The 13,117-nt window shown below is 50.8% G+C and overlaps 1 protein-coding gene across 5 annotated transcripts in view; it reads left to right on the forward strand.

Moving 5' to 3' along the window:
- DPP6 (dipeptidyl peptidase like 6) overlaps positions 1-13,117 on the forward strand; it is a 949,209-nt gene that overhangs the window by 847,461 nt on the left and 88,631 nt on the right. For all 5 annotated transcript variants that reach the window (XM_073887499.1, XM_073887496.1, XM_025862147.2 and 2 more), the window contains exons 9-10: positions 46-200; positions 2,695-2,792. In XM_073887499.1, coding sequence (XP_073743600.1) covers positions 46-200; positions 2,695-2,792 — 253 coding nt within the window. The remainder of the gene's footprint in view (positions 1-45; positions 201-2,694; positions 2,793-13,117) is intronic.

Below are 13,117 nucleotides of genomic sequence, written 5' to 3' on the forward strand. Positions count from 1 at the left end.
CCTATGTGTCGTCTGTCTACATTTCTCCACTCTGTTTTCCCATAGAGGAGATTTTGAAGACTCACATCGCCCACTGGTGGTCTCCGGATGGCACGAGGCTCGCCTATGCCACCATCAACGACTCCCGCGTGCCCGTCATGGAGCTCCCAACCTACACCGGCTCCATCTACCCCACGGTGAAGCCCTACCACTACCCCAAGGTAGGCGGGAGGAAACAGTAGAGCAAATGCTTTGCCTTGTCCATCCATAGCCCTGCCCCGGGCGACTCCAGACGTGGGCCTGTCTAGTCAGATGTGTTCTAAGCAATGTAGTCAACAGAGGCAAGAGTCAGTATTTCCCATTACGTTGCATTAAATGCCCATCTTTGTGGAGCTGAATTTGTCGGCAGGTTTATTCTGTTTTAAATAACTGAATGACCGTGAATTATTTGTCTGAGTTTCATTGGAACCAAAATAAATACATTACCTCCACTTATGATTCCCTGGAAACAACAATCCACCCTGCCTGCTCCTGGGGCACCCTGCCCTCAAATCCCTAGTTTAGAATTTGGCTCTGGGAGGTCAGAGGGATCTCTGTCTGCCCCTGGTCCCCTGGGTCCGGGCTGGGCTGTTTTGTGCTTGGTCCTGTTCTGACCCGGAGTCTCTGATTGCTTCCCAGGCCAAGTTGTTGGCCCAGAGAGCCTGCAGAACAGCAAGGGTGCAGTGGAGTGTGGAGGGGGTACAAACGTCTAAACCTTGCTTTGTTAGCAAATCGCAGCATCCTGGCACGAAGGGAGGACCTGATGCCAAATTTTCTGCAGCCCACTCAACTGGAGAAACGCTGATGTCTGACAGAGTGGATGCAGCTGCCCTGCTGCCCCTTGGCTTCACTAAACCATGCCAGGGCCCGGGGGCCAGATGGAGGCGAGCCATTCTCTGTCTGCATCAGCCTGGTGCCAGGCGCTCACTTCCCGCCTTGGGCCACCTTGGAAGGATCCCTCAGGCTTCTGCCAGCGAGCACTGAGCCCTGGCTCCCGAGCCATTGGAGGGCTCTGAGAGCTGATGCCAGGTGCCTTGTGCACCAGGGAAGACAAGACACGCCAGCCGGCAGTTTGCAGCAGGAGGGGCAGTGGGGGACAAGGGAGGCCAGTGAGGTGCATGAGCCCCGGGCCAGAGAAGGAAACGCCAGATGTACAGTCACCTCGGGCTCCGTAGCAGTAGACATTTACTTCTTACGGTCCTAGAGGCTCGGAGTTGGAGATCAGGGTGCCAGGAAGGTGGGGTTCTGGGGAAGGACCGTGTTTCTGGCTTGCAGACCCTGCCTTCCCTCTGTGTCCTCATACAGCTGAGAGCCAGTGAGCTCTGGTGTTTCTCTTTCTCCATATGAGGGCACGAATCCATCTGGGGGCCCCACCCTCATGACCTCACCAACCCCAGGCGCCTCCCCAAGGCCTCACCTCCAGATACCATCTCACTGGGGCTCAGGGCTTCGACACAGGAATTTTGGATTTGGGAGGTGGGGGACACAGGCATTCAGTCCACAGCTCTTTGATTGGTGTGGCCAGTATCCAGGGAGGTCCCGTGTGGAGGAACAGGCCTCCTCTGGGGACATGGCCGTTGTCAGCCATTCTGGGAGCGCCTAAGATAACACACCACGTGGGTTTGCCTGCGGACAGAATTCTCTCACTCCTTTTTCAGCTGGTCTTGACTGGACTTAACTCTACATCGTGTGGAAGACCCAGAGTTTTAGTTGGAAACCGTTAAATAATGCCGAATCTTTGGACCCCTCTACGCCCCACCCCACACACGCAGTGTGGCAATGGCCGCCCGGCCCCTCTAACCACCCAGGGATGCAGTGGTTTCCCTAGTGAACCCTTTTACGGGAGGTTCCCCAGTTTAGGAGTGATGGCCCAAAAGCCACCTTGATTTTCCAGTGGTTTTCCAGTGAAGTCTGGGATATGGGTGAATTGGAATTATGAGACCCCAGGTGGTTCATATTTTAATGGAAAAGCATCCTATGCTAGCCAAGAGAATGCCCAGTATTGAGGTGTCACTTGCCCCGTGGTACCCTCTCCCAAATCAGAGGCATGAGTTGGTGACCCCACCGGACTCCTGTCCTGTGGTGGCGAACCTGCCATGTCTGCGTGCAGGGTGCGGAGGGAGCGAGAGTGTCCGCGAGACCCAGCGGTCCCGCTGACGAAGAATGCCCCCCCTTCCCCTTCCCCTTCCCCTTCCCCTTCCTAGCAGTGCTCTTCCCCTAGAAGAGGGAGCACGGTGGGGGGGAGCAGTGACGCAGAGCAGAACCCACCCAGCTTCTTTTCCAGGGACTTCCCTCCCGCCCCTGCTGGGCCACGGCCAGCATTCATCAGCCTTCTCCGCCGCGTGCCTCGCCGTCAGCACGCCACCTCTTGGTATCGCCTCCAGGAATTCCTTTCCTGCTCCTTGTCCAGTTCCCTTTCCGCCTCCCATGTTGATAGTCAGGAGGCACTAGGAGGCATGAGGAGGGGGTAGGCTTCCTGGGGAAGGAAGGACACTGGTCCAGTTATCTCTTGCCCTTTGTAAGGTTCTGTGCATGAGTGACCTGCTCTCAGCCAGGGTTGCTCAGGACTCCTGAGCCCCAGAGTCCTGCCTGTGCATCCCCTGGGGAGGGATCCGCAGCAAGAAGACACCGCCCCACAGGAGAGCTTACTCACGTCTCCTCCCCTTTACTTCCCAGGCTGGATGTGAAAACCCCAGCATTTCCCTGCACGTCATTGGCTTAAATGGACCCACCCACGATCTAGAGATGATGCCACCCGATGATCCACGGATGAGGTCTGCTTCCTTTTCTCTGTTATGTTAAAAAAAATGAGATGAATGTTCATTTACAGGGTCCTTCCAGATTTATTTTGCTGCTAATTTAAACATCCAAGAAAAAGGTAACACTTTCTAAAGCTTTCGTGACTGCTTCATGGTTCAGTTTTCTGTGAAGGAACATCATTCAAACCAGCCCTGCTCTTGCTCACCTTAATTGGGAGCAGACTACGCTCCCCGGAAGGCCGGGCTCCTTGGGAAGGGGCATGTCTGGCCAGCTGCACAGCTCCAGCCAGGCGTACTGCCTCATGCAGGTGGGTGCTGCAGAACATCCGCTGCATGAACACATGCAGTCTTCACCCAGAAGGTCCACGTCATTGGATGCTCCGTCAATGGCGCCCCATTTAAGAGCATTACTTTAGAACATTTCTACACTTTGCTGGCTCCAGGAACCGGTGGTGAATCCTATTCCAATAAAGCCACATCTCCTAGTTGGTGAGCTAACCCGTGGAGGTGGTAGAGCAGTTTGACAAAGATAACTGTCCTGTCACCATTAACGTCTGGTTTGGGTAGTTTTGTTTGTTTGTTTGTTTGTTTGTTTGTTTAATCAAAACGATGGAGTAGATCTAGCTAAGTGAAGGGGACTCTGGTATCGGTTTCATCCTGTCCCAGATTTCAAACAGCCTGGGGACCGAGGATACTTCCAGAGCCCACTTACATCATCATTCAAGCTCTCTGTGGGGTGGGTATTGATGGGAGACTGAAAAAAGAGGAACCCAGTGTGCGGGCACCAGGACCCTCCCATTGACGGACCGTAAGCCCAGAAGAGGGCCCAGTGAAGCTGACAATGATGCATTCTGAGACTCAGCAGACACCCACCCCAAATTTTGCCATAACTCTAGCTCAGGCTTTTACTATGAGTTTCAGAACTCCACCTTATTAGTGGCTTCCAGGCAGCTTCTGGAAGGGCAGGAGCCGTGGCCCCATCCACTCCAGCGTCTCCACAGGCCTTCCCTGGGGCCTGGTGCTCGGGCACTTGGCACTGCTGGTCTTCTGTGAATGATGTGGTCTTCTCCCGTGGTGACGCCCTTAGTGAGACCCGTCTGCGCACACCTCACAAGCCTGAGCCCGTGCAGACTTCCGTGGAGGTTCTTCCAACTTTCCCGCTCGGGGGAAAGTAAAATGCGGAGGTCCTCGGGCAGGCAGACCAAGCAGAGAAGTCTGTGCTCTGTAAATATAAATCGCTCCTCACTGCCTGTCTCCTGCCCGGGATGGGTCTCCTCTGTGTCAGAGGGTCGCGGTGTCCCCAGAGGCTAATGAATCTGGCCCCCAAGAGCCAGTCTCGGGGTTCCCAGGGCTCTCTGTGTGCGCTGGCCGGCGGGGAAGGGGGGCGTTGAATCGATTTGGCTTGTAACGCTTTTGCGGGGGTAGAAGGAAAGTTCAGGTTATTGCTTTGTCTTCTCTCCTAAAGATCCAGTATTTCATTGTTTTCCTCTCAGCCCCCATCCCTGCCAGGCCTCCCGGGGCCTGGTCCAGCAAACTCACCGAATTAATATGGAAAGTCACCTGGAAAATTTAAGCCATCTGTTTGAGTTAATTGAAAATCTCATTTAGTCAATTTGGTGATGCTGTTTCCGCAGGCTTGATTAGCTTCAAGGACAATGAAAAATTAGCCTCAGTCAGGGCTGGAAGTTCAGATGCTGGTTTCGGGTTTTCTGCTCTCATTTCATGGGCGAAATGCAATAATGCACCTCATGTGCAATGTAAATCTGTAATGTGGGGAAGTCATGCTTTCTCGTACTTTCTCTGTCACACGGCCTTGAGATTGTTTCCGAAGTGGGCCCAGGTAGATCAGAAACCAGAGAACAAATGGGACTGGACATGTATTAAGCAGTGACATTACCAGCTGTGCATAGTGGGGAACAAAGCGCGGAGCATCCGATGTGGGGACGGGGCAGACCGAACGCATCGTTACGGGCAGCTGAATAACCGCGGGCTGAGTAGGGCCACCAAGAAGGGCGTGGTGTGGGGGATGCCGAGCTCGTGGGTGGGTGACAGCCCTCTCTTGAGCTGGGCACTATGACGTTTGGGGCCTGGTGACTCTTTGCTGCGGGGCGGGGGGGCACTGCAGGGTGCTCACAGCAGCCCCAGCCCCAACCCTCAGATGCCAGGAGCAACCCCCCCACCGAGTTGTGACTGTCCCCGTCTTGGCCAGATGTCCCCACCTGCAGAACCGCTGGTTCAGAGTGAAGGTTCTGCATTCAGATCCCAGTCCTGGGGCCTTGGGGAAGTGACTGCACCAGCCCTGCTTCGGGTCCCTCATCTGTAGGATGGAGATGAACATTACTAAGAGGACCGGTTGTAAAAATCAGATGACATGGTGCAGTCACCCCGTCTTGTGGCTGTTGGTACTCCCTGGAGGCTGGCTGGCAGCCCTCGGCTTCAGAACTGAGCCTCACCTGTCCTGGCAGCGGCTCACGTATCCAGCCACACCCTCAGCAGCTCCAGGTCGCGATGCTCTAGGCAAAGTAAATGAACATGTGCCGAGGATTTGATTGAACTCATTAGCTCCTTAGGAGAGCGGGCAGGTGTTGGAACCAGAGCAGAGGCATTTGCAAAGCTGGGTGTATGTGAGCAGCTTAGCAGAGAGGAGTCAGGGTCAGTCTGCTGGGTGATAGATCCAGCGGGGCCCTCGACTGTGACCGCTGGGGATAGCTGATCCACCTGCTTACACCCGCGGGACAGGTCCCCAGTGAATCAAACGCAGAGCCCAGGGTTGTGCTGGAGGAATAATGCCCAGCGAGCTCATTGCCCCTTCACAGGTCTCAGACAAATCTGATAATCTCTAAATGGCTTTGCAAACTGGACACGGTCAGAACAGACTTCCCGATCTCCTTCCATGATCCTGCTGCCTTGGGTCAGAGCACCTCCGTCCTCTGGTGCTCGGGCCTCTGACTTTCCTGTCTGCCTTGTGCAGGGTCTTCCCCGACAGTGCCCCCTCCCTCCCATCTCCTAGTGACCCCTGCTTGGGCCCTCCTAGACCACTGGCTCAGGACTCTCCCCATCCCCTCCTGCCACCCCCAGAAAGCCGTTCCCTCTCCTGGCCTGTTGGGTGGCTGTCTATTCCTACATTCTTTTGTTCCCTTAAAATCATGAGCTGCTGAGGTCTGTTTTTCCGGGATTTAACATATCCCAGGCAGTTCCACTAGAAATGTGCTCTGGCAAGTAGCGCCGGGCAGGCTGGCGGCCAAAAATGACCCCTCTCATGTTGAGAAAGCCATGTCTCATCTTTCTTTCCTTCTCCGGGGACCCCACCCTATCTGCCCACACCAGAGCCACCCCACACCCTTATCCCACATCTCCGTAGCCCTCCTCAGGGATGCACCTGAGCCCCCTTAGGGGGCTTGCACCTGCGCTCCATCTGCAGGGAAACCCCTCCCCTGTGGCTGAGGGGCAGTGCCCATGCCCTGTGGGTCCTGATCAAACGTGCTGCTTCCTGAGCACGCCCCGGTGACCTTGCTCAAGTCACAGCCCCACTCCCTCCTTTCCCAGAGCCTCAGTTTCCTTCCGAGCACCCATCCCAGCAGGATATTCTGTGTACTTTGTTCACCGCGTCCTTTCCCTGCCTGCCAGCCAGAAGGAAAGTCCGGGAGCCGGGACTTGGGTCTGGAGCGGGGCCTAGAATGCCAGACAAGCTCAGGAAACCTTTGTCGATGGGCCAATGAACTGAACACGTAGCCAATAAAATCTCACTCCAGTAGGATTCTCGAAGATTGAGATTTCTTTGGTTGTTTGGTACCTTTCTAAGAACCAAGCGTTTAGCGATGTTTAGCCATTGACGGCTCCTGCCATCTTGAACATAGGATGCCGTAGGGAAGGCAGAACTTTCTCTCTGTCCGTCTTAGGTTTTCAGATGGGACTCTTTAATGGCAAGATTTTGTTCCTTTTTTGGTTGAGTAATATTCCATTGTGTACATACCACATCTTCTTTATCCATTCATCAGTCCACGGACACATGGGCTGCTTCCATATCTTGGCTATTGTAAACAATGCTGCTATAAACACAGGGGTGCATGCATCCCTCTGAATTAGTGTTTTTGTATTTTCTGGGTAAATACCCAGTAGTGCAATTACTGCATTGTAAGGTAGTTCTATTTTTAATTGATCCAGGACCCTCCACACTGTTTTCCACAGTGGCTGCACCAGTTTGCTTTCCCCTCAACAGTGCACGAGGGTTGCCCTTTCTCTGCATCCTCACCAATACTTTTTTCCCATGTTGTTGATTGTAGCCATTCTGACAGGTGAGGTGATATCTCACTGAGGTGTTGATTTGCATTTCCCTGATGATGAGTGATGTTGAGCATCCTTTCATGTGTCTGTTGGCCATCTGGATGTCTTCTTTGGAAAAATGTCTATTCGTGTCTTCTGCCCATTTTTAAATTGGATTATTTGTTTTTTTTGGATGACGAGTTGTATCAGTTCTTTATATATTTTGGATACTCATCCTTTATCGGATACATCATTTGCAAATATCTTCTCCCATTCCCTAGGTTGTCTTTTAGTTTTGTTGCTTGTTTCCTTCGCTGTGCAGAAGCTTTTTATATTGATGTATTTCCAATAGTTTGTTTTTTCTTTTGTTTCCCTTGCTTCAGGGACATATCTAGAAAGATGTTGCTATGGCCAATGTCAGAGAAGTTACTCCACAGACACCTCTTTAAATCTATTTGAGTTCCGTCTCTCCCTGTTAATGTTGGTAAAATCTGTATTGCTGTTTGTATGTGTGCGCACTCATTTTGCATAAGTGGCATTGTGATGTACGTAGATACAGATGTATAAATTTATGTGTGTGTGTGGACCTATTTCCTGTCTTTTTCACTCTGCAGTACGTAAAGACCTAGCTTATCGCTGTGTATACACGCGGCTCTCTGCTTCTAACTGTGCACATGGTCTAGACTTCTGCAGGTCCTAGGAGCTTACATTCTCATGGCCTCCTCTGCCACCAGCTGCCTCTTCCTTATCCACCACCCATGATAAGGAAATGTAGCCTTCTTCCTGCTCCATCCATACCAAATAGGGACTCGCTGGGAGATTGGTACAGTGAATCCAATACAGGTCTTCACTAGGAAAGAGGGGGAGGACAGAGGTCATCAGAGCAATGGAAGCATCACACAAAAACAGGGTCCCCGTTACTAGTGACCTCAGCCCCAGCACCATCAGTAACTATACTGCCACCACCTATCTCAACCACATTCACCATAACTACCACCGCTGCCATCACCACCAGCACCATCACCTCCATCACCACCAGCACCACCACCATCACCACCACCATCGCCACCACCACCACCACCACCATCACCACAATCACTACCACCACCATCATCACCATCACCACCATCACCACCATCACCACCACCATCATCACTGTCACCACCACCATCACCGCCATCCGCATCACCACCATCACTATCACCACCATCACCACCACCATCACTGTCACCACCACCATCACCACCACCATCACCATCACAACCATTACCACCACCATCACCACCACCATCACTGCCACCATAACCAACCACCACCACCACCCCCATCACCAGCCACCACCATCACCACCATCACCGCCATCACCACCACCACCATCACCACCACTGCCGCCACCCCATCATTACCATCACCACCACTACCACCATCACTATAACCTTCACCCCCATCACCTCCATCACGTGCCTCTATGTCTCCTCTTCAATGAATCCCTTCATGTTCAAAGCACATAAACTGTTGAATAAGGACTCCACCATCCCTAGGATAGCACCTCTCTCACTTCCTTCTCCCTCATCCTGACAGTTTGCCCAGCGTTACAGCCAGCCCCTATGATGGAAGGGAAAGACAACATGATCTGTTACTCCATCAAAAATGAAATGATGGAAATATACATCAGATAGTAATTTGTCTTACAGTCACATCACTTTTATATTCTGCAAAATGCAATCAGCCTGCAGATATTTTTATATAATTATGTGACGGCTCTGAGGACATGCTCAGATATAGGGCATAGGCAATACTTGGTATTTGGTATTGTTTCAGTTTGCTCAACAATGCCTATTAAAGAACATTATTTTAAATTTCTCAAAGTATTTTTTTGCTCTGGTTTTATTCATGGAATGAACATTGCTGAGAAAATGCCAGAGTTAATTGCAGGCTCTTTATTTCAGATAAACAGACCTTTTGTTCCTTTGCCCTTTATTGCCACACAACTGTTGGAACCTTTGCCAGAATTTGGAATACCAAGAAGTGACACAGCACATTAATCCCTGTGAGGGAGACAATGCCTTATTAATATTTTATGGCAAACAAATGGACTCATAAAAAATTCAAATACTGCTTACCAGGAAGAGTCTCTTTATTTTGATTTGAAGGCACCTTTGGGGGGTGATTTGTGGGATCGTTGTAATGTTTTCTCAGCCAACTTGTGCCTTTCACTCCACGGACATCCTCCTCACCGTAGGGCAGTCCTTACCCTGCCCTGAAATGAGGGGTTGTCTGTCTCCCCACACACTGGGAGCTCTCCTACGACAAGGGTTTAGATCTCTGTGTCACCAGCATCTGGAACCATCTCTGCACAGTGCTCAACCCTCCCTAAATGCTCTTTGGATGAACATGTGTTATTCGTTGGCAGACAAAGTACTTTAGAATAAAGAGGAAATCGGTAGCATTTCTTCCAGGAATCTTTTGTTTCCTATTCATATTTTGGTATTGTGTTCTTTTTAAAATGCAATTTCTAAGGCTCTCAAAATATGATCATCTATTTTCTGTGATTATCAGAATATCTTAGCATCTCTCTTCATCTCAACATTGGATCAATCCTTGTGTCTTCCAAAGCCCTGCTCCATCTCACCTTCGTAAATCATTCTGCTTTAAATCCTGTTTTCTCCCCTCCTTTCACTGCAACCAACTTCTCTTTATTGCAGAGCACCTTATCTGCCCACCATTACATTTATTCTTCCAGAGAACACTTAGTAAGGGCAGAGATGGACATGGAGCTCTGTCACTAAATGGCCCTTGGAGCTGTTCTCACCAGCGTGTCATGTGGCTCACTGAGATTGTGGTCCTCAAACGGGAGCACCGCTGGAATCCCCTGGGGCCTCGTCCAACCATACTTTGCGGCCCCACCCACAGAGTTTTGGATTCAGTGGGTCTGGGGTGGGCCTGAGAATGTGTATTTCCAACCTTCCCAGGTGCTGCTGGTCGGGGACCACACTTAGAGGACAGCTGACTTTGATAATCAGGCGTGGGTACAGAGACGGTCTCTGCCACTGCCTCTGTCCCCTGTGGTAGAGACTGGGCTGACCCTGCCATCATTACTGTCTGCTGCTGTCCCTGGGGGAGGGCGCAACCTCCCTGAGTGTGGTGGCCGCAGGGGGCGTGTTCTGCAACCCCGAGTCAGTGTGCACAGGACCATGGAGACAGGCTCCCCCATCTCTGTCCACGCTCCCTTCCCAGCGTCAGTGCGATGAGTGCAGTGGTCACAGCGAGGTCGACGTGCAACCACGGATGCATCACCTGCACCCACACAGGCCCCGTGGAGAGGCCATGGTCAAGGGGACTCAGGGCTCTCTGTAGCCACATCTGCCCCATCATACACTGGTCACATTATTCCTCTACTTGCCTTCACTGCTGGGGGCATCGACAGCTCCCAGGGGCGTGGCCAACTCTAACTACTCTTCGCTTCATTGACACTGAGTTCCTTCCCACTCTAAAGCCCCTCTAGGTTCTCCTTAGGCACTTCCCCCCACCACTCTCCCCTCGAGAGACAGTGTGACTCAAGCTGTAAGAATTATATGGGTTTCCTCTGTAGGTACCCAAGCCTGGGTCCTGGATCATGACTTTGCTCATTGCCTCAAGGAGCTCCCAGCCTGGCTAATGGTCAAGAAGAATTGGTACTGCATGATGATCTGAGACAAGATGGCACAAATCGCAGGTGCCGGGAAAGGTTCGAGGAAGGAGGGGTGGATGTGGCCTGGTGGAGGATGCTGGGTCCAGGGACTCTCTTCCCACCCGTGTTTTCAGCATCTGTAGTAGGGCCAGAGATGCCCGCAGACTCCAAGAGCAAAAGCAGGCTGTCTGGGACTTCCAGTCTGGGGAAGGTGGGCCCGGGGGTTCCTGGTGCTGCACGGCCTGGGAGCTACACGTTCCCGGTGCAGAAGTCCCTGCCTGGCGGCGGGGGGGGGGGGGGGGGGGGGGGCGGTAAACGGCGCCCACCTGAGCGCCTACAGCGCCTCCGCCGAGGGAGCGCAGCGAAAACGCACTGGGAGCAAGCACCATTCTCCGGGGAAGAGGGCCTTGAGAGGGACAGACCTAGGACACAAGTCAGCTGGGCCCCCAGGCTGGCCCCAGTCACAGCTGCAGGGCCGCCTGCCCGAGGACAGCCTCACAGAGGCCCCCATGCTGTAAAACTCAGAAATCACAGGAGCGTCTCAAGAAAATTCAGCACATCAGAGCAATAGCCCTCGAGTATGGTTTTAAAAGAAGGAAACCTTCTCCAAGACACTTGGTCCTTTTATTTTTTCTTTCTTGAAAAGGACAGAGGACAAAATGTGTATTGTTTGTTTATGTAGGTTCCAATTGAAACTGTTCTGTTTGGTAAAAAAGAAAAGAAAGAAAGAAAAAAAGGAAAAAGAAAAGAAATAAGAAACTGTTCTGTTTGGTGAAAAATTCAGCTGAGATCTTGGCCACCGTTGAGAATACCCGTGAAGCCCGCGTGTGCGGGCCAGCCGCCCGGGCAGTGTTCATTTCAGCCACGAGCGGCACCCTCCCTGCTCCAGCCACACTCACTGCCTGACCTCACTGGACAAAAAGAGAAACACTCCGTGGTTTCCTGCAGAGGCTGAAAGACCATCAGACCTCACAGCACCTTCTCCCTGGCACAGTCCGCTCCCTCAGTGTGCTGCCCATCCATCTGACCTCACCGCTTTTATGTGTGCGTAGATTTTCATTGACTTGTCAAGGTAATTAATTAATGAAGTGTTCTATGGCTGATTTGCCCTCTCCTGCCCACTTTTCTTGTAATGTCAATTCTTCAGTAGCTTAAAAAAAAAAAATCTCATTCCTACAAACTCAGTGTGGCCGGAAGCACCCAGAGCAGCCTCGACCACGTGCCCACCGAAGGCGGGCACCTCTCCCTAAGTCCCCGCATGTGGTAGCCCACAGACTCAGCCTGGTCCGGGTCACTAACATGTTTCTTGATAGCTCCATGCATTGATCTTTTTCTTAATTATTTTTTAGTTGTAACTTTGTGTTTCCTTTTAGTCAAAGTGTTGCATATTAATGCTTCAAAGTAAAACCATGCAGAAGGGGTTATGGAAGAACAACAGTCCCTCCCCACTTACCCGTCCCACCCCCAGATGGAGATGACTTTTAACTCCTTGTATGGTTTTCCCCAATAGTAACCCTCCTATTACTAAATAATGTGTTTATATATTTTATTTTTATTAATTTGTTATCTTATTAATTTATATTAACTTTATTATTTGTTTTTACTAATTTGTGCATTATTAACTTGTTTCTTTCTTATGATAGACGAGAAATGGGCACACTCACCCTTATGCCCTTCCACCTTCTCCATATATGTGCATTTTAATTTCCTCTGTTACTTACCTTTATAAACTTAAGAATTCATAACTCCCTGGTTTGAAAGATGAAGATATTCGTCCTGTTCTTTCCTCCAGGTTCCTCTCCTGCCCCTGTCTGGCTCCTAGAAACTCTGTCATCTTCTTTTTTACATTTATATCATTGAGACTGATGGCGTTTGCTTTCTGTCCTGTAACCATATCTAAATCTCCTTACTTATCTTTAAGTTGATTCTAAGAAGTTAAAACCAATAAATAGCAGTGACTTCATCGTAAGTAATTGTCTTTCATGCTAGAGCTGCATCTCGTTTTTGTCCAGTGTTTTGTTTTTCCTGGAGTTTTAAGTTGTTTTATTTTTGACTTGGAACATTCCATTTTATCTTACTCTCATTATTTGCCCCCCAGACTCTGTTAGGTATTCTGTTACATTGCTCATTACCCCACACCTATCTTCCCAAGTACCCTCGCTGCACACCCCAGCGGGGACTGATTATTCTCTACCACATCTGCGACAAGACTGTCCTGGGACACCCCCCCAACTGCTGTCCCGGGTTGGAGCCACTGTTTTCTGGATCGTATGTCACTTTCTTTTCTGATGACATTCTCATTAGAAATTAAATTATTATATAAACTATTGTGGTCTTGGGTAAAACATTGTGACTTAAGACAGTTCCATCAGTAAATGACGTATAGCCTGGTCTCTCATGGGCAACT

The sequence above is a fragment of the Callorhinus ursinus genome, unplaced genomic scaffold, assembly GCF_003265705.2.
Source record: "Callorhinus ursinus isolate GAN/ISIS: 27379988/994484 unplaced genomic scaffold, GSC_fseal_2.0 scaffold80, whole genome shotgun sequence".
Classification (NCBI taxonomy): domain Eukaryota; kingdom Metazoa; phylum Chordata; class Mammalia; order Carnivora; family Otariidae; genus Callorhinus; species Callorhinus ursinus.